We start from the raw sequence: 24285 nt of genomic DNA on the forward strand, positions 1-24285 counted from the left end.
ACGCACAAAGGAAATGCGGCAGATCTGATTTTACAGAAATATTATTTCTGGGTTAGTGGGCGGACAAAAGTTTTCTCAACAGATTTTTACAGATCTAATCATACACAGAAAGTTCAAGTGGTTTCCTTTAGCCTCTACTTAGTGCTACTTTATAGACAGCATTTTGCTTTAATTTAATTTATCTAGCCTTTAGTGAGACTTTTGGTACTTTACAGCCTGGAAAATTATTACTGACACTGGAAATATGGTGCCTGGTTACGAATATTGCAATGAAGATATGAAGTTGCCAGACATATTGTAAACAGAACATAATTACAGTATTTACAGTTGAACATCAAAATGGGAAGAGATGCCAAGTGGCATTTCTCAGAAGTTAATATTGGGACTGATACCATCTAATATCTTCCCTAATAATTTGGAAAATGAAGTAAATTGTACATTGATTGAATACACAGTAGACACAAGAGGCAGATGAACTACAACACAGCAGGTGGGTAGGTTGAAAAAAAAACCCAGAAAGATCTGGAGATCTAAGAGGGAGGGAGAGAAGGGCGCATTTAAGAGGGAAGCTATTTAATGTAGACAAATGTAGAATAATAAGCTCAGAGAAAATTAACACCCATCTCAAGTAACCAAATGGGAAAATGCCAATTTTCATTAAAAAAAAAAAATAATCCAAGAGATTTCACAGTTTATTCACACTGAAAATTCACATTGGGGTATATGCATCAGGTTTGACAACTTGTTTGCTACATTCCAGCCTGATGTGATTTTAAAAGGATGAATAACAGATTCCCTTAAAAACCTGCCTTTTGAAATAAATTTTTACTTATTTTAAAATGTACACCAAATGCTCATAAAAGACCCAATTTACAGTCCTGTTAGCGAAAATAACATAGTAGTCAAGTAATATAAGTAAAGAGACACAGAAGCAGCACATAGGAGGTCCAAGAGGAGGTCAGGAAGCCAAAGCCCATCTGTCACATCCCATACTGTCACAGAGTTCTAAGTGTTCACCCTATGCAGTAGAGCAAAATCCATTGAATACTAGCCACTGATCTGTTGACTTTAGTTTAGAAGTTCAACTATACCTTGAGGAAAGCTATTACTGTATAAAAGAAAGTAAGATTCTGAGGGATATGTAAAAAAAAAAAAAAGCCTGAACAAATACTGACACAAGCATCCTGTGTTATATGATACGATATACACTAATGAACCTTAATATCTGTAGGATGGAAATTGTCAAAAGAATGTACCCCTGCAATACAATTAACCTGTACTTATATAGATTCACTAAGTATAGAAAACATATTTTTGGACACAAAAAAACCCTGCATGGACTATATGTTAGAGAACTGCTCCTGGCTGAGAGTTTAAAGAGCCCACTATCTTTCCGTTCTCCCATCACTATTTGCTAACAATAACCATAGTACAAGCACATTAGTTTGTCACAGGAATGACTCATTACAAGAAAATATAAAAACTTTATCAATCTGAGTATTACTTTTCTTCCTAACACAGCAATCCAAATATAGCAGATGCATACAAAATGGCTGATGTGATAGCAATCAACAATATTTTTTTTATGTATGCTTAAAAACCTGCTTACCAAGGGGAGCCATATATTCTGAATCCCCTCACCGTCACTTCAGAGTCTTGAAGATAGATGCAGTTTGTTAGAAGAGACTGTACATTTTCATAGCTCTCTGGCTTCAGCTTAGAAACAGAGGGGAAATAGTAAAAGTCCTGCTTGATTAAGTCAGCCATGAATTCCTGGTCAAAGGTCAATTCATGATTTCCTGCTATCACAATCTTGTATTCATAGGGCAGGCTACCTAAAACAGTGAAAAACAAACAAATTATTTGTTTTATGGAAAATCTGATCAAAGAAAAAAAGACACACTCACAAACTATTATTGATTCCTATAATACACAGACATATTTGAAACAATTGAGCATATCCCTACTACGTGTTACTGTAATTCCTGGCGATTTCAGGTAAATTACATTACAGTCTTTTTCAGGGCATGCTGTGATTTAGAATGCTTAGCATTAATGTGTTGAAACTACTTTCAACTCATCAACCTTAAAAACCTGTCTGCAGACTTCTGCTCTACTATTTACTTCTGGTTAATTGCCATTTGTGCTGCAAGTATCACTTACTGTGACAGTGATGATAACTCTTTGACAGAAATTAGGGTTCAAAGAAGACCAGCCATAACGCTTCATAAAATAACATCAGCCGTCTTCTCCCAGAGCTGTGGTCTCTATCAGCTTGTACTGAGCGGGTCCTTACAGACTCAGAACTTGGGTAAGCCAGAGGGGTCTGCTGCCACCTTTGCCCTGGCATTAAGATCAAGCCTTTAAGCAAGACAGGGATTGGGTTTAGCTCTCCACATCCCACAGAGAAGTCTTGCAGTTCACCTCTATCCCAGATTTTTTTTCCTGCTCCATTTTCTCAGTGACTTCCTTGGATCCATGGACTATAATTTAAAGTGACTCATGTTCAAGAATATTTTACAACCTGTATTTAGTGAAAAACCTTACAACAACCTCCTGCTGAAGGCAAGCATATATATGCCCACAGATGTGGATTCTTCCTGAGAGCAGCACTGCAAATGAAACTTTCCACCTGACTCCACATTTGGCTATCAGCTGGATTTTGCCCTTGAGAGCAGGTTATCACCTGTCTGAAAGAGCTTAACAGAAACTTTCTAAGCGTATCTGAGAGGGAAAAAAGGCAGAAACTGTGTAAAGCTGCATTCATTGGCTTTGTTTCTGTACTATTAATTTGCATCAGGATGAAGACGATCAGAACGGAGGACTGGGACCAGAAAGAAATACTTCATTGAAAATGAGACCCACCTTACATAGCAGCAACCTTGTAATTTTTTATTTTTAAAATGTGGTTTTGATAACATAGAAACTTTTAGTAAAGATCCCAAGCCTACCTAGAGGTAGGATATTTAGAAAATGTAAAACACCAGTCAATACACAATGGCAAAAGTTGGCATGAGTAGGATTCAGTTATGGAAACAGAAGACCAAAAGCAGTGCTAGCCCAGAGGAGATGCCATGTGGCTGAACTCATTATTTGCCAAATGAAAAGATTTGGGTGACTCTGCAGCATAAGTTTCCGATAGCTGTAACAACTGTATTGGGAACAATGATTGTACAGGTTCCAGTCTTTCCTGTGGACCCAACACACAGGTGCCTTTAGAATATTTATTAACAGAAAGTCTTCTCAGACATTGTAAATTACACAGTGGATGCTGGAGATTCAATTATTTACCTGAAAGAATACGTGAGATGTAAATGTTGTTGGTTTGTTTTTTTTTTTTAATGCTTAGCATTTTACAGATGTGTACTCCATCTCTACAAGTTTTCCAGGTGTGTACACACGTGCACACACAAGTTAAAAATGTTACTTACATGCTACAATATGTATGGGCATCTACAGGCCTTAAAGCATTCTTGGGAAATAGGAAAATAAAGAAAATGCCGCAGTATTGTTAACAATTCCATTTCTGTTCTGTTTTGTAAATCTTTTCCAGCTCATCTGATCCATCCATCTAGCAGCCAAGAACCTGTACGAGCTGGTTATAGTTGTTGCTTCCACTAATGTATTTATGTCATGTTGCTGTCTGTGGGTGTTACTTAGGCAAATTAGCAAATTACTCTAAATGTACAGTTACATTTATTATAGTGGCGGCCAGAAGCGCTGCTGTAGTTACAGGTCTGTCAGCTTTTCAATTAACAACTGTGTTTTTGATGAGTTTGCAACTCAGGGATTTTTTTCTTTCATTCCCTAACAGGCAGCAACTTGCTAAACCTATTTCCCTCTTTGTCTCCACAAGCCCTCTTTACCCTTTAAATTTAATTTTTTTGTCTAATGGCTATTTTTTTCTGCTTGCATGTAAATTTAACAATATTTTGTTTAAACTTTGTTCCCTAGAAGACTTTAGAACATGATTCGCTTTTTACTCCAAGAGTTCTCGAAATGCAAAGTCAACCTTAGGTATAAATCTTTGAAACCCTGTTCTTGGCTGGGCATCGCTGGTGTGAAGTATACATGTAAGATGCCAGTTGAGTCACTGCAGATGATGGCCCTCAGCTATCAGACCACAATACTGACTATACATTTCCCATCTTCCTTGCTTCCAGTGTGATCTCCAAACTTACCAATGCTCACGCCAGTCCACATGCAGAAATCAACACTGAACGCTCAACAGCTCTTTGCATGCAAACATGGTCCTCCCACCACTGACCTCAGAGGGACCAACACCAATTGCAGCAGGACCACAGTCCGACACGGTGTGTCAGCACAATCCCAAGAAACGCTGAACATTTCAAGTACTTTTTACAGCACTGAGATCCATCAGACATTAGCAGTATCTAATCAATATTTGCCTGAAAACCACCTTAAAGCAGCAACTCTTTCCTACTTCTGACCTACAACTTCTTACTACTACTTTTTTAATGTTATTATTTAAAGTATTCTGTATTTTCTTATTCCATTACGTCCTTCCAACACAAATTAATGGTTGGACTTTATGATCTTAAAGGTCTTTTCCAACCTAAATGATTCTATGATTCTATGAAATACATGGGGGTTTATCCCTAGACACAGACTGCTGCACAGTCTGTAGCCTTGGCTCAGTCCTTGGCTAGGACCAAGCCCTCCCCGGGAGCACACAGCCTAATAGCTGTTGTATGGCTGTGTTTCTACATGTGTCCATAGCTTTAGAACAACCACTTTTACATCTATTATTTTTTGTGTCACCCGCTCTTGATCAGAGATAATTCAGACACTTCCAGGCTGACAGTTTATTCCCTACCTGCTGGTGGGTGCTAATGACAAGCTGGGTAGAAAAGACACCAAGCACATTTCCTGTCCCTTGTTAAACAAACTGAGCTGAAAATGCTGAACTCCCACTCATGCAGGTTTTTGTGGCTTCTTGTAACAACTGCATTTTGCTAAGGAAGATTCCTACCAAAGACAGCAGTAGCTACAATGTACCCATTGCAGAGGGTTCCTTTCAGCTTCCATTTACAAACTCCACAAAACCAAGCTTTAGTAAAGGCACCACCTAACATTTTCATTTGCTAAGCTGTTTACCTTTTTCTTTTTGCCGCCTTCTTTTCCAAAACAGCCATATGCTAAACATTAAGTTCCCTGACTGCTCACCTGTGTGGGTGCCAATGGTACCACCAGAGCAACCTTGAGCATATCAATGGTGACTGACAGCCCTGACCTAACAGTGAGGGGGATATGACCCCAGTGGTGCCTCCTCAATACTCCCAGTGAGGGGGCTCACTGTTGAGGTGGGAGTGGATGTATCCCACAGTCAACACAACAGTGCCTGGCTGGTGCTGCGGACAGGGCTGTGGCTTTTAAGACCACAGAACCCTTTTTGACAAACAAGGACTGCTACACTAGGACGGCATTCCCCTGGCAAACCAGGGCAAGACCATCTTTGCCAACAGGTTCACTAATACAGTGGGAAGAGTTTTAAATTAGGTGTGTTGGCGAAGGGTTGTCATGCTGTGAAGAGGAGGCATGGGCGCAGTGAGGAAGCAGCTGGGGGACAACCCACCTGGCTCTTGCACTGCCCTTGTAAAAGCAGCCTCACTGGAGCTCCTCTCAGGTACCTGTATGCACACACACAGAGCATGGGGTACAACCAGGAGGAAGAAGGTGATGCACAGTGGACAGCTGTGAGATGTCTGGGATTATGGAGACATGGTGGGATACCTCACCTGACTGGCATGTTGCAATGGATGGACACAGGCCTATCATGTGTCTATCGCAGGTCTATCAACTTTGAAACGTCACGGGGATCGGAAAAGTTCCCAATGGCTGGAAAAGGCAAATGTCCCACCCATCTTCAAGAAAGGCAAGAAGGGAAATTTGAGGAACTACAGGCCACCAAGTCTCACATCAGGCCTGGGAAAATTATGGAACAGATCTCCTACAAAGTAGTTTTCCAAGCACATGAAGGTCATAAAAGTGATTGCGAACAGCCGTCACTGATTTAACACCAGTAAATCATACCCGAGACTAACACAATTGCTTTCTTTGAGATGACTAGCTCCGTGGATAAGGGAGAAGACTGGATGTTGTTCGCCTTCATCTTAGCCTTTGACACAATCTCCCATAGCATCCTTACAGCCAAACTGCTGAGCCAAAGATGGATAATAAGGTCAATGGAGTATCACCTCAAATACTGGGCTCACTGGAACCAGTGGTCCAAAGTCCACCTGGCAGTCAGCCACTAGAGGTATCCCTCAGCTAGTGATGCTGGGGCTAATACTACTTCCCTAACAGCCTGGATGATCTGATGGAGTGCACTTTTAACAATTCTGCAGACAAGACGAATTAGGGGTGGGGATCTGCTCACCCACTCTGGAGGGTATGTCTGCTATTCAGAGGAACGTCCAAAGGCTGGAAATATGGGCTGACAGGAACCTCATAAACTTTATCAAAAGCAAATGCAAAGTTCTGCACCTAGGATGGAGTAACTTCATTCACCAAGACTCAGCAATGTGTCTTTGTGGCAAAGACAGCCAACCACATCCTGGCCTGTATTAGTTAACAGTTAAACCAGCTGAAAAAAGGGAGTGATCTTTCTCCTCTATCTAGCACTTCTGAAGACAACATCTGGAGTGTGGTGTCCAGTTCTGGGCTCCTCAGTAAAATAAAAACTACTGACAAACTCAAGGAAGCCCAGCAAAGGGCCACCAAGATGGTCAGGCAATGTGGCACACAGGGAGAAGCTGAGATCTGAGCCTGTTCAGACTAGAGAAGATGAAGGGAAGACCTTCCTGCTGTCTGCGATTACCACCTCAGGATAAAGACAAGGCAGAGCTAGGTTCTTCTTACAGGCACACACAGATAGAACAAGAGGCAAGAGACACAAGCGGGAAATAATTCTACTATGGATTAAAGATTTCCTTATGGCATAAGGAAAGAATTCTACTATGAGAATGGTCAGAAAGCAAATAGGTGCCCAGAGAAGCTGTTACATCTCCAGCCCCAGAGATATTCAAACTTAACTGGACAAGGTTCTGAGCAGCCTGCTCTAACTAGGCCTGCTTTAGACAGGAGGTTGGACTCAATGACCTCCAGAGGTCCCTTCCATCCTGTTTGATTCTAGGTTTCTGTAAGTCTACACTGGAAAACAGACAAGAATTTTAAAGAGCCTGTAATGCTGAAAGAAATTAAAAACTCATTTCATGTTGTGATTCTAATGGAACAAATCTATGGCAGACAAGCAATTTAGCAGGACTAGAGAGTATGTTCCATTAACTTTGGTATAAGTTTCTTGTACTATCCATTTAGCAGATGAGTAGGACTAAATACCCAACTGATAGCCAATTAACATTTGATGCTAGCATATGGCTTTGCTGGTGGGCAGGTAGCAAACTTGGTATTAATACAGAAGCTCTATGTATACAAAGATATTAAATAAAATTTATAGCTGTCACAGGAATTCTGCACACATATCCAGGACAAAATTTCATTCCCCAGTAAAATTAAGGCAGCAAGCATATAAGAAATAGATCTGCCCTTCAGGAGTGCCAAGAAACATGCAAGAACATATGCTATGGGAGTCAAAGATACATCTTAAAACCAAAAAAAAAAAGAAAAGTTATGAATTTTGGGGAAAGTTACATATTTTTTTCCTGTTCTCTTATTTTGACTAACCAAAACAAGTGTTTTTGCCCAAAGACCAGGGATCCCCCTATTTCTGGCACCTAAGAAGCTTCTGCCAAAATATCTCTATAACCTGGAGATGAAATACAACTAAACCTGGTTGGAAAAGTTTTACTTAAACAGTCTTCTGTATTAATGTTATTAAAATACTACTTGGATGGAATGGGATATATTTGGAAATTCATGTAGTGATTCTGACATTACCAAGGAAACAAAATGAAGAAAAATGTCAGTTTAAAATATTTTGGGGTGAATAAGAATTTCATTTCTAAGAAAAATTTCACTTTTTTTCCCTAAAATACGTGGGGGTTTTCTTCCCATAATGTCTAACTTGCAAGAAATTAAAATTATTTTCCTCTATAATCAACCTCTAGCCACTTCATCCTATTTGGATTTTGAATCTAACAGAAATATTTACACATCAAAATTCTGTCAAAAACACACTGGCTCCAATTCAGCCCTGGGCTTCAGGGCTTTCTCTTTCAGGCCACATCCAACTTTTGCCTTCTGCCAATTTGGAATGGGGCTCCAAGCCACCCTCTACTCTTTCAGCTTCTATCTTAACATGGGAGGAGAGATTTTTCCCTTCCTTCTCCTTCTTCTCTGCTACATGGCTCTTCACCTTTCCTGCCACATTTTCCCCTCTCTTTTTTGTAATCTCTCTCTGTACACAGAAAAATGCTGGAGACACATAATTTTGCACTTCATTTAGCTGTTGTAGCAAAGGGTATCTTTTCCTTACAGAAAGAAAACTTGTAGAAGTATGATGCTTTAGACTTCTGTACGCTTGTCTCTCAATATCCCTCTGAAAATGCCCAGCAGACTCAAAGGTCATTTACTATATTCAGCAGAGGAGCAAAGGCCTCAAGGATAATTATATTCCCTTAAGTTTCCTGAAAGTGTCTAAGAAGGCTAATGCCTATCTGAAGGAGAGGCTTCAAAGGAATGAGACACCTTAAGTGGCATCTTCTGAGACACCTAAGAGCCAACACAAAGTCTAAGAGACAAAAAATTCCACCTTAAATCTCCTAAATCAATGTAAACTATTAATCTTTGAGATTATTTTACTATCAAAAAGACTGGGGTATCATATTTAGCTTATATATAGCTTATATATAGCTTATATATATATATAGGTATTATCATCTTACTAACTTCTTAAGTACATACATGGAGTTTCTCTCAATTACAGCAAGCCCTCCTCAGGAAATTTCTTAGCCTTTGCTTGCTCACTGTAAAAATCTAATAGTAGTTCTGGTAATATAACGTGTATAAGAATATATGTATTGTTTAGCTAGTAACATCTTTGTTTATTCCTTTCATTACTGCAGATTACTAATTAAGAAAATCAACTGAACATCTAATTTTTTGCATGTTTATGCACCAATTAAAAATTATCACAGCATTTCTTAACTTCTAAACTACAGTAGGTCCTTTTTATGGTGAACATAATTTTTACAAAATAACTTGAAAAGCTGGGGAACCATTACTTGAACTACAAACTGCATACTGCAAAGCACTGAACAATATGCCTTTGTTTGCTATTTCTCTGCATCTGAGTTTGTTCAAAGTAGAATTCTTGTGTGCTTAAAGGTGCATCCCATTCTATCAGCAAGTCATCTTCTCCGTAAACTGTATCAACACTGCAAGTAATTCAAAAGCAAATGCATGATGTTTATGGTCTAGGCTCCTCTTGTACTAAGAGGTTAGGTATCTTTATCAACCAGTGACCTCCTTTGCAGCTTACAATTGTTACCAGCTTGCAACTTCACCAAGATAAATGCAAACTTGTACAAGCAGATGTGCTTTGCTTCTCTCCTGGTATTGTACTGAGCAGAATTTTTAGTATTCATTAAAAGCAGTGACAATCATATAAGTGCCCACTTAATGCTTTCTCCCTCTCATTTCAACCTTTTAGAATACAGCAGTGAGTGATATAGTAAAAAGACTGCATAACTGTCTCAGATTGCTTTTTAGCATCTCTTTGACAGTTCTGTGTTTAAACACTGGGGCTGATGTCTGGGAAATTCACATTAACATACTTTTTGTACGGTGTGTAATCTGGAATAACACTGTAAATGAACACTCCCTCCTAAGTCATCTGTAACCTGCTAGCTCTAGATATTCTTGCACTGTAAAAGCCAGTAATTATATCAAATACTAAACTAGCGAACACATACAACACTGCTCACATTTGCAAAACAGGATTTCTTAAAATAAACAGATAAAGGCAAATTAAACTACAAAATACCTGATAATAGTCTAACTTCGGCTCTTTAATATACTGTGTTTTATATACACCCACACACGTTTAACAATTGGCCAAAATTACTTCTAAAAGAAAAGTGGCTTCCTTTTACCCTGGTTTATTTAATTACCCTGTAATTATGCAGAACCAACCCAATGCATGCTGCAAACTAGGCCATTAGAGTAGCTGTAGTGCCAAGCCAAAAGATATATAACTCTGTACTTTCTGTCCACTAGCGGTCAGAACCAGACACCTAGAAAACTGTACAGCTGCAAGATTTGCCTAGATCAAACTTCTTTTGACATGTCCTCTTAAGATTATGGCAATTGGTGGTCTGAGAACCCCATCTACATAAGCCATAGGGTCCATTTTCAGAAATATTTTTTCTTTTTTACTTCCTGGAATAGTTAGAGTCTATTTTATATTATATATATAATATATATAAAAATAGTTATATATGTAATATATCTTTCTGAGGAGATAATTTTCTACAACAGCTTTTCTGTCCTTTAGAGTATTTTATTTTTGGCTTACAACATGTATGTGGGTACAATGAAAGCAAAAGAGATAAAAGAACTGTGTTAAAAAATAACAACTAAAAAATATTTTAGATTTCTGTGTGGATCTCTCTGCACACTGCTGAAGATTCCTGTGCAGATCTTCAGATCCCACAAAGGTGCTTTCAGTATCTCCCAGCTGTCACTTTCTGGAAGGGAAAACTACAAAGAACTGTGTGTCATGTCACTGTACAAGGTGCAGAGCACCAATAACAATGGTTAATGTTTGTGTACAGTGCTTTGCAGTAGGTGTTCAAAGTGCTTTACTGAGAATAATTAATCCTCCAACACATTCATGTGGTAGGTGGATCAAACATCATTTTCACAATTTCACAAGAGGGAACAATAAAGAGGCTGTCAAATCTGAAGAGGACTAACTAGAATTTGGTTGCCTGTCTTCCTCGGGCTCTTTCAAATATCTCCGCCAGAGGCAATGACAGTTCACAGAATCACATTCCAGATCTTTCAGTTCTCCGATTGCTCTCTACGCTTCTGGACCACACTACCTTCCTAAAACTACACTTGTCTGCTGGTCTGGAATAAGACTGGGTATTTTTACTCACTTGCTTATTTTGGGGGGTTAGGGATCTCAATACTTACGAAAAATCACAGGACATTTTTAAGTGAGTCATGCCAGAAACTCCATCAGTGGAAAGACACAACCTCAGGATTAGTACAAAGTGCAAGAAACCTCCCGAAAGCATGCATCTGTTTGGAAGGAGGGATGAAGGAAAAATCCTTTAGTATCTACTGCTCCTCTATAGCTTCTACGGCTTCTCACCACTAGCGCAGAAGGAGTATCTGGAAAACAGTTGTTCTGGGTCATCTGCCCAATACAGGGAAGCAGCTTAAATATTTCCTGAGACTCCCATCAGACAGTTTAACATTCAGAAATCTTCAGGACATACTAGCTCCCCAGAACTGGAGAAATACTGGAAGAGTGTGTTGCAGTGCAGTTTTCTGTGCTATACTGCCTGAGCCTTAACGTATAAACGGATCTGAGCCATCACACATTTAAGAAATGCAATAAAAACCAACACTTTTTTTAGTATGCCCAGTCTTTTAAAAATGACATCTGTTCTAAATCCCTACACAGCTCAATGTTTTTCACTGCATTTCCAAAGCCATTCTTTTGTAAATAGATAATTAGTGCTTAAATACTTCTTTCAAGGGGTTTCTGCATTAACATAAAAATAGTGTAATTACCGATGGTCAAAATGGCATGACTACAATTTATAAATTCTAATTTCTTTTGCTGCTCTGAAGCTGATTTCTTTTTCCTTCTTCAACATGATTTTAATCTGTTGTAAATGTGAGCATTATTGAACCTAAAAATATAAAATACCTGTTAAGAGAGGAAGAAAAATAACTACCATCATTTTGCAAGATTGAACAGTAAAGCAGAAGTAAAGCTAAGTCTAATGCTTCAGGCTGTTCTGAAGATATTTTATTTTTTATCAAGAACTTAAAAGTACAGATGACATTTATTGACCAAAATTAGCTGATTTTGTTCCACAATCTAATACTAGAAGCAGGTAATTCTAGTTGTACTAGTTAGTATAGCTGAGAAGGCATCTTCGCTCTAAAATACCTTTTACTCTGAAATAAAAGTATTATCCCTTGAGCAGGATCTGCCCAGGACAATTCCTGAAGTGCATGTCAAATAATTTAATCCATTTTTCGTGTATGTGTACAATATGCAAGTAAGATTAACATTATCAGGAAAATACTCTAAAGAGCTAATTACTATTTTCCACTACAATGCAAAGCCACCTTCTATTTTTTTGTTTCAAATTTTGCCTGAACTTGAATGTCAAATAGGAAGACTGTATTTGACATTGGAAAATCTCAAGCAAACACACTGAAACAATGGACATTATAAAATGTGTTAGTTTAAGTAATCTTTCCAATCCATGCACAGAAAAGAATTCTCAGCGAGAACATGGAAGTATGTGTTGGAGCTTGTATCACAGATCAGCTGTTTAGTTAGAATTTCCAGGAAAGTAACCCACAAGCTCAAAGTGACAGTGGGTCCTGGAGCATACACAATTTGGAAATGATATTACAGACTTGAGCAAGGAGAATTACAAGAGCAACTGAGCCAAGCAGGCAATTTCCACTGCCAACAATATGGGAGATAAAAAATAGAGATGGTTTTGGAGTCGTTATTTGATAAGTTCACTAAAGGAGGACATGTGTCTTTGTATTTGTCCTACAACACATTAGATTTATATGCAGGTAGACAACAACAAAACCAAAAATAATTAAAAAGTTGAGGACAAGGAAAGTTACAGTGCATAGTGAGCTTGATATATGTTATATAATCTACCTTATCTTGTGTTGACTACATAGAATCAGAGAATGGTTTGGGTGAGAAGGGACCTTTAAAGATCATCTAGTCCAACCTTCCCCTGCCCATGGGCAGGGACATTTTTCACTACATCAGGTTGCTCAAAGTCCCATCCAACCTGGCCTTGAATATTTTCAATTATGGGACATCCACAAGCTCTCAGGGCAACCTGTTCCATGTCTTACCACCCATACTGTAAAAAAATTTCTTCCTTATACCCTCTAAATCTACCCTCTTCTGCCCCTTGTCAAGTCACTGCTGGCCCTGGTAAAAAGTGTTTCTTCATCTTTCTTCTAAGTCCTCTTTATACATCGAAAGGCCACAATAAGGTCTCCCTGGAGCCTCCTCTTCTCCAGGCTGAACAACCCCAGCTCTCTCAGCCTTGCTCCACAAGAGAGTGTTCCATCCCTTTGATCATTTTCATGGCCTCCTTAGGACCTGCTCTAATAGGACCATGTATTTAGAAAAAACTCCTCTGAATTATTTTTGGCTGTTTAAAGTGATGTCATTAAAGCCTCCTGGACATACTGAAAAATTAGCATATGTTCAAAGCTGTCATACCATGCATCCTTATAATGTCATTAGAAAGTTTCACTGGCCTCATGGCCTCCCATTTGGCCCTATCATAATACATATTTTGTACTTCATTTTTCCTGATTCTCCAGAATCAGATTTTCAAACTTGGAAGAACAACACAGTCACAGAAGAAACTAGGTTAAAAAAAAGGAAAAGATTAAATATAAAAACAGCAGACAGTCAATTCAGGAAAAGAAGGGAGGGAAATAACCAGGTTGGTACCATTGGCAGGCTTTGTAAACTGACTATTCATACCTTTTTCCCTTCTGTTTCTAAGCTACCCTGAACAAGGGTAGCAAAATAGAAATCTGACTTGCAAAAGTACATGATACTGCATGATTGGGCAATAAGAGGACAGATGAAACTGAATATAAATTCATGTAGAATAATTCAAGTGCTGGAAAAAATATACCAACTATAGATACACACTGATGGGTTCTGAACTAGGTATTTCCATTCAGGAAGGAGTTCATAGAGTTATAACAGGCAATTTTATGAAAATGCAACCTCATTGTTCAGTCACAGTCAAAAATAAAAACAGAATAATCCAGAAGACTAAAAAGGAAAAGAGAACAACCAGGAAATTTCATTATGCCAGGGGATAAATCTATGGTGTTCTCAGATCATGTGCAGTTCTGGTCTCACCATTTTAAAAAGGATATAGAACAAAGAGATACTAAGAGTGACATAGATGATCAAAGGCATTTAAGGACTTCTAAACAGTCTTCAGCCTGAACAGTATCTTCAGGGCAGATATGGAAGAGCCTAAAAATTCTTAAGCTGAACAAAAATTGAAATTGTTCATTTGCTTCTTCCAGTATTAGGAAATACCCAATGAAACTAGTAGGTAAGACATTCAAAATAAGCAAAGTTCTTCACACAATCCAAATCATGTTGTGAACCCTTACACAAGATTGAGTTGGCGCTCAAAATCTGCATAGATCCAAAAGGCAATGAAAAGACTCAAAGAAAAATCTGTATATTAAATACAAAGTAATGCTGTGGCTTAGGAAGTCCTTGGACTGCCTACCACAGAAAGCTGAGAAGACATGCACATCCAGTTATCACTAGCATTTCATCTCCTCCATACGGTTAGGCAGCAGTCTTAGCTCTAGTAAAACCCCAAATTACTCCCTGGAAAGCGGGAAGGGGCTTCAAGGAAAAGAAAAGTGAAAGAAAACAACTAATTACCAAAAAGAATGAAGTGAAACAAAATGAAATGGAGGGCTTTAGGGATCAGATGATAAAAAGTGTAAAACTAGGTGACTAAGGGGCAGACAAAGCAGAGCACCTTGGCTGCTAGCCACAGTCAAAGACAATACTGAGCGAGAGAGACATCATCTGAGCTGGTACAGGCCTTCCTGTGTACCCACATACTGTTAGCCTAAAAAAGAGAGAACATATTTTAGGGTATGACTCAGCAAGCCAACGTGCCTCTATTAGCACACTTGAGCATGTGCTCAAAATAACCATAAGGTCCATGGAACTTAATGATGTTAATGTAAAATATACTTTGCATCAGACAGGCACAGAGAGTTTATGTAGAGCAGAAAGACAAATCTGACTTGCTGAAGGGCCTCCTAAAAAGATGAAACAGGCAGATAGTCCAGAATGGCACAGACCCAAGAGGGTATGATGGAAAAGAAAGCTAAACGGTAGGAGGAATCAATGCTACCCATGAAGATACGGAGCAAAAACAGCAGTAGGATACGTATCTAGTGCCTAAGAGGAAGCTGAAACAAAGGGAATGTGTACCAAATATTCTATAGCGTTTACTACAAGCATAAACAAAGTTATAGTGTAATAATGGCAAAAGACATAGATTTGACATAGAAGAAAATAACTAAGTGGGAAGGTAAGACCTGTGCTATGGGACAAAGGAGTGGAGAGGCAAATTTGGCAGCAGCAGGTAAGAACAATGGTGGAGGTAAAAGTCTATGCCAGAGTCCATCAATTACTTTCTCAAGAAACTAGTAAAATGTTAAGACAATGAAGAAGGAGAAGGTTAGGTAGGCTGGAATTGCAAAATCACTGCAGGTAGTAGAAGCAGCTATCTAGAAAAATCAGAATTGTTGGAAACTAGTGCCTTTCACAACAAAACAGACACCCAGCAAAAAATTTTGAAATTTCTTCCTCTTAAAGAGAACACTTTTAACCATTCACTATAGATTTTGCAAACACCCAAGGTATTCAACAGTTGATAAATTGTTCATTTAAAACAAAAGATAACTTTTTAAAAAGCTAAGGTTTCTCTTTTGAAATCTCATTCACTGCAATTTTAAAAAAAAGTTTACAGTTTTAAACTGGAACAAAAGTTTAAATGCTAACTGAATGAAACATATGTAGTGATGCCAAACTGTTTTTCTATTGGACTTTCCAGAACAAATTAAAAAATTAAGTTACGTTTCCCATTTTTTCAAATTGCCAAGAAACCAAAAAAAATCTTTAACTTAATAAATTTGCATACCTCAAAGATGCTCTTTCAAAACTCTAACTCAAACTACCAAGATCACCTTTTCCCAAACTGCACACCACCATGAAATTGGAAGCATGCCTGAAAAGTCAGAAAATTAAGCCTTCTTTTGGAATAAAAATGATGAAGAGACCATCACAGAAATGCCCTGGGAAATCTCCCTACGATACTGAGAGGATTTCAGCTTACAGACTTCTTCAGAACACTGTACAGCTGTGACCAGCAGGGAGGCAGATGGAGAACTAGAGAGACAAAAACTGTGTGGCAAGTAATATGTGTAGCCCCCATCCTTGCTCACTAGCAATATCCCAAAGCACTTTTCTTCCCACACCAGCAGATAACTAAAATGGGTATTATTTAGAAGGGATAACCATATGGTTTGTATAATCTTTATATGCTATTTTTAGTATGTTATTATAATATATGGTAGAGACTTACAAAATGGGATTAAAATTTGCTTTCTGTTTTACAACCAAACGGTTTAATTTGGGTACAGAGCAAGAGGTGAGGGCACTATAAGAGAGCGTGTTACTTCCACATGCTGCCCCTACCTTAACACTCACAGAACAACACAATTGTTCTATGTGGGACACATTATTGGGTTCCCAAGCTCAAATATTTGTCAGCTTTGCTGATAATTATTTGCTAGCAAATATTTATTTAAATTGTGAAGTCCTGACTTTTTTTTATATTCCATTTCAGCCTACATGCATCTGTCTGCTTTGTGCCTTCCCAGTGTGGAATGCTGTATTATGTAGCAAAAAAAGACAGGAAAAATGCAGAAATACCAACTACAGAAAAGAAAATCAACTTAAGAACTGAAATCCATTACTCTTGTCCTTTCTCTCTCCAACTTCTTCATTTCCTCTTGCCCTTCTACTATTAATGAAGTATCAGAATCCAGAAGCCATTTTCATTCTAAATTAAGGTATCCGCACTGCTGCAGGAACAATACTGATCAGGGTTTTTGTCTGGATACAGTGTATGCTTTCCAATTTTCACTGTCATTTTTTTTAGCATATACAAAATATTGCAGAAGCACATGTAAATCACCATTCTCTTGCCCAGTGGAACAGAATTTTAGTTACCAATGCCAACAGTTGCCTACAGAAGGCATCTACATCTGGTCTGCTACATCCAAGACAGCAACCACAGGCACACATTTTGCTTTGTTTGGAATTCATCGCTGTGGTGCAGCTGAGCCTCAGATAAAAAAAAAAACTACGAGCCTCGGGGGTTAAACAGACAAATGTTTTCAGTCACAACAACTTTTTTTGCAAAGAAGCAAAGCCATAACAAGGTATGTAAGAGGTTTTATGTAAATCATTAAAGGCCTACTGACTTAAATTGTTGCTAACACCAAGAATTTGCTTAATGTACACTTGAGAGTGTGAAGGCAGAACAGATGAATAGTCTCACAAATCTAATTTACTCATTTTAAAAAATGCAAAAATATTTGTAAAAAAAAAAAAAATCAATCTGATTCCTGCTCATTGCCATTCAAATTTAAAAGTCAATTTAATATTCATCATTTCTGAGTGCATGATGGTTTTTACTGGGAGGCAGAAGAGGTAGATACAACCAGTAAACAAATTTACTTTCAAATCCACACAGAATTCAATACCTACCTAGCCACTCGTTGAATTTTTTTACTTCACTAGGAAGTCCCAGCTCAGTAAAATCACCAGCATGTATTAACACATCTCCATATGGCATCTGGATGGGATCAGTTCTTGAGTGAGTATCAGAAATGCAGACAAATCGTGTATATCCTGGAGGTTTGGGAGCATCATGGGGCACCGGATCAACCCTGTAGGAAATGCATCACAACAAGGTTATGAAGTTCTTATGTACTTCTTAGTGTCTACTTTGCAATTCTAATGTATTTTTTACCTTTACAAAACATTACACAGACATCTAGATCTGTCTGAATGCAGGGATTTATTAAAACAAACCTATCACTAATGGGAGGTGTAGAAATTCTGGATGTTCACAACATTTTCAGTATTTATTGGGTAGATGGACTAAATTACAGAGATTAAGGAAAAGAGACTGGACTATGGCTGTAACTCTGACACAAATACTTACAAATAAACCAAAGGCACTGCCAGTTTCAAAGGAATAGCACTACCCCATTTCATTGTCTAAATATCATTACATGGTACACAGGGAAAAGATTTATTTTAGATACATACTTTAGATACATTTAGATACATACATTTAAATGCATTTTTTTCTAATTATAACCTTTTTCTGCAAGTTATGTAATTCCAGCAAATTTTATTAACACATTTTGGAGATATGTTTTAGCGTGTTAATGCAAAGCAACATAAGAACTCTCCTGACAACAGCCGTAAATGTACGTTCAAGCCTGACTATTGCCAGGACAAAGGTGGCAACTTTCTGGGCTTAATTGCACTAAGTAAGCTCAGATGCTGTGAGGGGTGAGGCTGCATTGTTCACAGCCCGATCTCAATATTCAAAACTGAGGGAATGAAAAGACCTGACACAGTCTGATGAGACCTACTTATGATTTAGCAGAGGAAAGCAGAGAACACCTCTCTGCTATATGAGGAATACTTATTTTCAAGTCAATCTTTTTACCCTCAATCCATTTTTTGTTAGAATGTATAGAAGCAAATGTATTTATATGCAGCTATACCATATCTGCTATTCCAGTTAGGGAATTCTGGTGGAATAAAATCAAAAAGCCAGAAATGCAAGAGTTATATTTATGTCACTAGAAGCCAGAGAGATATATAGAATTGTTATGAATTATTTTACTTCTACGACATTTATTTTGAAAGGAAAAATAAAATTAGTTTTGTTCACTGTTGCAGTATGTAATACTATTCCTATCACTTTCTGGTTGTGCTTCAATTCAGAAGCTTACTTTTATATAAATAAACTCAGAAAAAAATTTAACAGATCTTTCCTATTAACAACAGTATCCCTGTTTACTAGGTAAATTTTCAAAAGGCATTTTATTGCTTGGAAGACATAAGATAATCTTTAATCATGCAATCTCTTCTCTAAGTCAAAGAATTCTATGAAATTTATAGGCAGGTAAACTGAGGTCTTTTCGACGACTTCACAAGATTAGTGAGAGTGAGGAATAAATCTAAAACATGCCAATCTTGTTAAATGCAGAAAAAGTACTTAGTATTTTTTACTATCTATATAGTATATATAATATAACTAATATAACTACAAAACTAGAGTATGAACAAATTATTTTGTACCCATCTCTTCTATACCTTTTTAGGAAGCAGAAATGTTGGGCTTTTTACAGCAGTACTGGAGAAACAGCCTTTTAGTACAAGTATCTTGTAGTTGTCTTTCTGAAGTTCCGGTTTTGAGCAAAAAGTAACCAAACACGAAGTAAGGAGTAAAACCAGCTGTGACCAAATCATACCTAATGAATACACAGCAGTATGTACATACTAGTGGGATATGTAAGCAAGCACGTACTGGAAATTGTAGAAGTTGGCTGACAAAGAGTGGAACATCTGGACCCTGAGAGAGCAGCTGCAAACACTGTGTACAGGGCTGAGGGAGTGTGTATGTTGCGAGAGGACCACAGGCACATGTAGAAGGGTGCAGGAAAAAACCGAGAGTTAGATGCAGGGGAAGTTAAGCATAGGAGGTCACACCTCAAACAGTGCAGCTGCATGACTGCCACTGCATGTTAAAAATGCCTCTGTTTTGGAGAACTGCCATAGAGTGAGCTCCATCAGTGGTGAGCGGAGGTAGCAGGGGTGCAAAGGAATACGGATGGTGAATGGTGGGGTTTAGACTAGTGGGTGAGGCTTGCCATAAGGTGCGAGTTGTGTGAAGGGTAATGCATTCAGTTCATGGAGCTCCTCCACAAGAAGAACTGGGATGGCTGGATGAAACTGATGAGGAGGTGACCCTGGCTACCATTGCAGCCATTCAAACTAAAATGATTCAACACCAGTTCAGTAAAAAAATTTCTGATTATTGCTCTCCCTGCCCAGCACTTCCCAAAGTGACTTGCAGGTCATAATTAGTAAGCCAGCTTTAAATTATGCATACTACCCTGGCACAAGATAAGGATATGCACTGGTTTAAAATACCACTTTTTGACTTTTCATGGTAGGGTAACTTTTAAAGCAGGTGCTTCTTCTCCTTCAGAAATCTTTTAAAGCTCAGCACAGCAGTAAGTTGGGTGTTGGGGAGCAGCATGCATTTCACATATTGCTCCTCTGAAGCTGAATGGAAAAAACAACAGACTTACCATGGCAACCCATGCAGCACATAATACACATGCTTTTTCTTACAGTTTGGATGGGGACGGGGAAGATGTGGACAGCATTTTCCAGGTTGCTGAGGTATGTATAACTTTTAAATCCTGTGCAATGGACCAGAGAATTTTCATGGGAAAAAGGCATCAATACAAAAAAGCAAATAAATGAGATGCAGATTTTTCACATTGAAGTGATATGCACACACTGAGGCTGTACATAGGTAAAAACATATGTCAAGTTTCACAAACGCATCTAAGTTGTATTACTGGAAATAATTTCTGAAGGCTCAATCCCCATATTCTTGTGTAACACATTCCCACAGCAGCTGTTACACCAACACCCAATGCACTGCTTGCAGCATGAGCAAAGGAATAAAGATCTGCTGATTATTTTCATGAAAATGCTTTTGTTTTTCTTTAAATCAGTATGAAAACTTCCAGAGAAACTGAAGAGCAAAGTTAAAAAATCTCAGAGAAAAAACACTGCCAGAAGTTAAGTTTATACACTAGATTTCAGTGGTTTCACAAAGGAGCAAGACAGGAACTTTCCAGAAACAACTGACGGACTTAAAAATGCTGGCGAAATTTACCACTCGTTGTCAGTCATCTCACAAGCACAGGGATGCCAGACTAAGATGGGGCTAGGAAAGGGCTGGCAGTATGTTATGTGTCCTAAAAAGTGAAACAGCAAACATGAAACTGCACAGAGGACCAAGGAAGAGCTGCAAGACTGAATTCTGAAGAAAAGGAGCACAAAAAAACCCCTGTGGTTAAAGTAGTTTAGTATGAGTTCAGATGTTAACAGGTCTGTGTGAGATCTGTTTATGATTGCCTGCAAGATCACTAATCTAGGTATTTTGAACTATACACAAAGACATGGCAAAGCCCTCAACTCCCTGAAGCCAATGGCAAAACTCGCACAGACTATAAAGCAGGACTAAGATTTCACCTGTAACAATCATGTAAATAAAAGATGCTTTTGTTACACTTTTGATGTCTACTTTTCCCTTCTTTGTTACTATTCTATTCATTGGTAGGAGGCAAAAGCAATCCTGCTGGTATTCAGAAACGTTATTTACAATTTCTGTACCAAGAGAAAGAGTAGGTCAGATTGTGGTAAATGTTTCAATTGATTTAGCCTGTTTTTCTATTTGCACAAGCTTCTTCAATAGTATTAATCATTCATGAGAGATTGCTAAACTCTTCTGAGGAACCATTTTCTAAGAATAGCTTATTTTCAACTACTTGCTTAGGTGCCGAACTTCTATCAATGCAGCTGGTTGTCTAAGCTCTCTGGTAATATGATTTGTTACTAGTTAAGAACTTTAAACAGTATATTGTTGAGTAATAAGTGGATACTAGTAAATAACTTATTTTCAGCCCTGTAAAAAACATTTCAGCTTTTAAGACCAGTGAACAAATTCACGAGTGCCCAGGAACTGTCTGAATATTCACAAAGAATAGCTAAGCCTCAACAAATAAAGCAACCTGCATTTAGCATTTTCATTCATGTAAGTATTTCTGAACCCACATTTGTTTGTCTGCACTTTTGCTACCATTTGCCAGCTCTATAAACAAAAGATGTTTCCTAGTGCTAACACTCAACTCATTTTACTGTTTGCATTTCAGTAGTATCTAAAAAACCCCAACACAGACCATAAGCTAATACACTGCCCCCAAAAACTGACCGTTTGCTCACCACCCTGGTATATGTTTGTCTTCAGATTTTTTTAATACAATACCTAATTTATGCCAAAGAATATATGTAAGCATTCACTAAATCAACACATAGCATTCAACCAGTCATAACTACTGAGTTTTTAAGCGCAGAAATCATGGCCTATGTTTGTAAATTATCAAATCGTATTAAATACCAAAAATGTGAATGAGGTGATTATTTATTCAGTCTTCCTAAAGGAAAAAAATCCTTTAAAAAACCAAAAACCAGCCTTCTGATCAAAAGATAAGGCTGCTGCTCTCTTTAAGAAACACAGTAAAATGGTGCAGACATTTTTATTCCCTATAAAAATATTTTACAGTAGAATTTTATACTTAATTTATTTATAATAGCTTTACTGTTTTGCTCTTCCTTCTGGCTTTAAACTTTATGGCAGGTTTCATTTTGTAATTATAATTCTCCACTTTACATTACAAGTAAATCATTTAGAGCAGTTAATTTTACTGATGTTGTCATTATATAAGAAGTCAGAAACAAACACATTATTTTAATTACTCTTTTAAGCACTTGGCATCTTCAGCACATCGGTATGAAAGTAAGTTTTCGGATGGGTGCCCACACTATTTTATTTATTGATGTGATTTTTCCCTTGTATGTAGCTGTAATATAACTAACCAAACAGTATGTGTTGTACAGATACAGGCTTGGTATTTTCAACAGCTATTTACATCAATAAGTAAGTGCACAATACAAACAAACATTATTAAGATTGCAGAAAGCATCATCCTTGTAGCATCTCTTATTTTATTACCACTGCTTGTTGTTTATTTCTAATACATAAGTACTATGTATTAAAGATAGGCTAGTGGAGTGATCTTTCTCCCATCCTTTAACAAAGTACTTACACTTTCCAAATGGACCGATTTTGTATCATTGTAGTAATTATTATTAGAAAGGCAGCAAAACAGTGTTCTTTGAATTCTTTTTGACTGGTCCATCAAATACCACATCGACAAGGCAATAACAATTCACAAGGCTGTGCTAGAGCAATAACAAAACTATAATACTTACATTTGCACATGTGGGGGCTGAAAACGTCCCTGGTTAATGTTGTAGAACGTGAAAGCCTGTGTGGGGTTGGAGCTGTACTCATCCACTTCAATTATGAGTCTACTGTGCTGATGCCTTCTAGCTGCCATAATGTGCGACTGGGCGAAAGCCATGCTTGCACTGTGTAGTTGGGCTTTTTCAGGCAATCATATCTGCTATCTTCCTACATCGATGGAAGAAGACCATGACATCTCCTTACCTAATCAGCACACTCCCCTTTGAAAAACCTAAAAGCAGATTGAAGAGATGGAGCATAACTTTTAACAGTTAATCTATTTGGAATTTGCTTTATTTAATATGAGATGAAGATGAAGGGGGGATATGGAGGGATGAAGACACACAGCTCAAAAACTCATCACAAAGCTTTCCAACTCAGCAATCTGATGAACATACTTTACTTATGGGTGGGAAACAGGGACTAGAAGTAAACCTGCTGAAGTACACAGGGGCAACTTGGTCAATTATTTCAGACATTTGTATTAATACAAATCTGAAAGACATGGCAGACATTCAGAATAGCACATTAAATAATAAAGTTTCTTCAGCACAATCATTTACTTCCTTTTTTTATTGCATTGCTGAATGTTTACTCCCCATCCTCCTTCCAAAAAAAACCCCCACCAAACCTGAAACTGAACACACAGCTGTGCATGACTAAAACGCAAGTTAATTAAACAAGAATCAGTTTAATCAGTTCTTGAGAAAGTCTGCACCATTTATTACGGGGAAACATTTCAAGTGGTTGCTCTTTACATCCTAAGGAACAGAGCAAACGGCCTTCTGTGCACTCGTTCCTGATTTTATGGTATTACTGAAGGAGCTCCTGATGAAGATATGAAAGGCTCCCCCTTCAAACACATTCTCTTCTTTGTCAGCACTAGCCCAGCATTCTGGATTCACTGGAAAAGAAAGTGATTCCAAGGCTAACACACAGTTAAATGTTATTAAATATTAAAAAAAGTAAAATACATACAGGTTTTATGTTTGGGAATAAATTTTTCCCTGAAGGTTATGCAAGTCTAGAACAGCAGCACTGAAAATGGGTAGAGGAACAGCAAAGTGAAACCAAGTGGAATGCAAAGAGTATCCCCTAGAAACAGCAGAAAGTAATTTAAATGTGAATTTTACTTTTATTTCCCAGTTTTAATAAAAAATGGATTATAAGCTATAAAGGTGGATATTTTTACAGTATAATTTTGCATCCTTTTTAAAAGTTGTCAGTCTTAAATATTTACTTTCATGCACGCAAGGGCCCTTCTAGGGAATACAAGTAATCTGCTTCAGAAGATGTATTTCATGAAAAACCATGC

General features: G+C 37.9%; 1 protein-coding gene across 2 annotated transcripts in view; it reads right to left on the reverse strand.

Moving 5' to 3' along the window:
* MPPED1 (metallophosphoesterase domain containing 1) overlaps positions 1-24285 on the reverse strand; it is a 63851-nt gene that overhangs the window by 25913 nt on the left and 13653 nt on the right. The window contains exons 2-4 of one of the 2 annotated variants that reach the window (XM_055712707.1): positions 22937-23202; positions 17549-17730; positions 1610-1835 (exon numbers count right to left, since the gene is read on the reverse strand). In XM_055712707.1, coding sequence (XP_055568682.1) covers positions 1610-1835; positions 17549-17730; positions 22937-23088 — 560 coding nt within the window. In that variant the 5' untranslated portion in view covers positions 23089-23202. Of the gene's footprint in view, positions 1-1609; positions 1836-17544; positions 17731-22936; positions 23203-24285 lie in introns of both variants that reach the window. The other variant, XM_055712706.1, reaches the window with a different exon arrangement.

Source organism: Falco cherrug, chromosome 5 (assembly GCF_023634085.1).
Source record: "Falco cherrug isolate bFalChe1 chromosome 5, bFalChe1.pri, whole genome shotgun sequence".
NCBI classification, from domain to species: Eukaryota; Metazoa; Chordata; class Aves; order Falconiformes; family Falconidae; genus Falco; species Falco cherrug.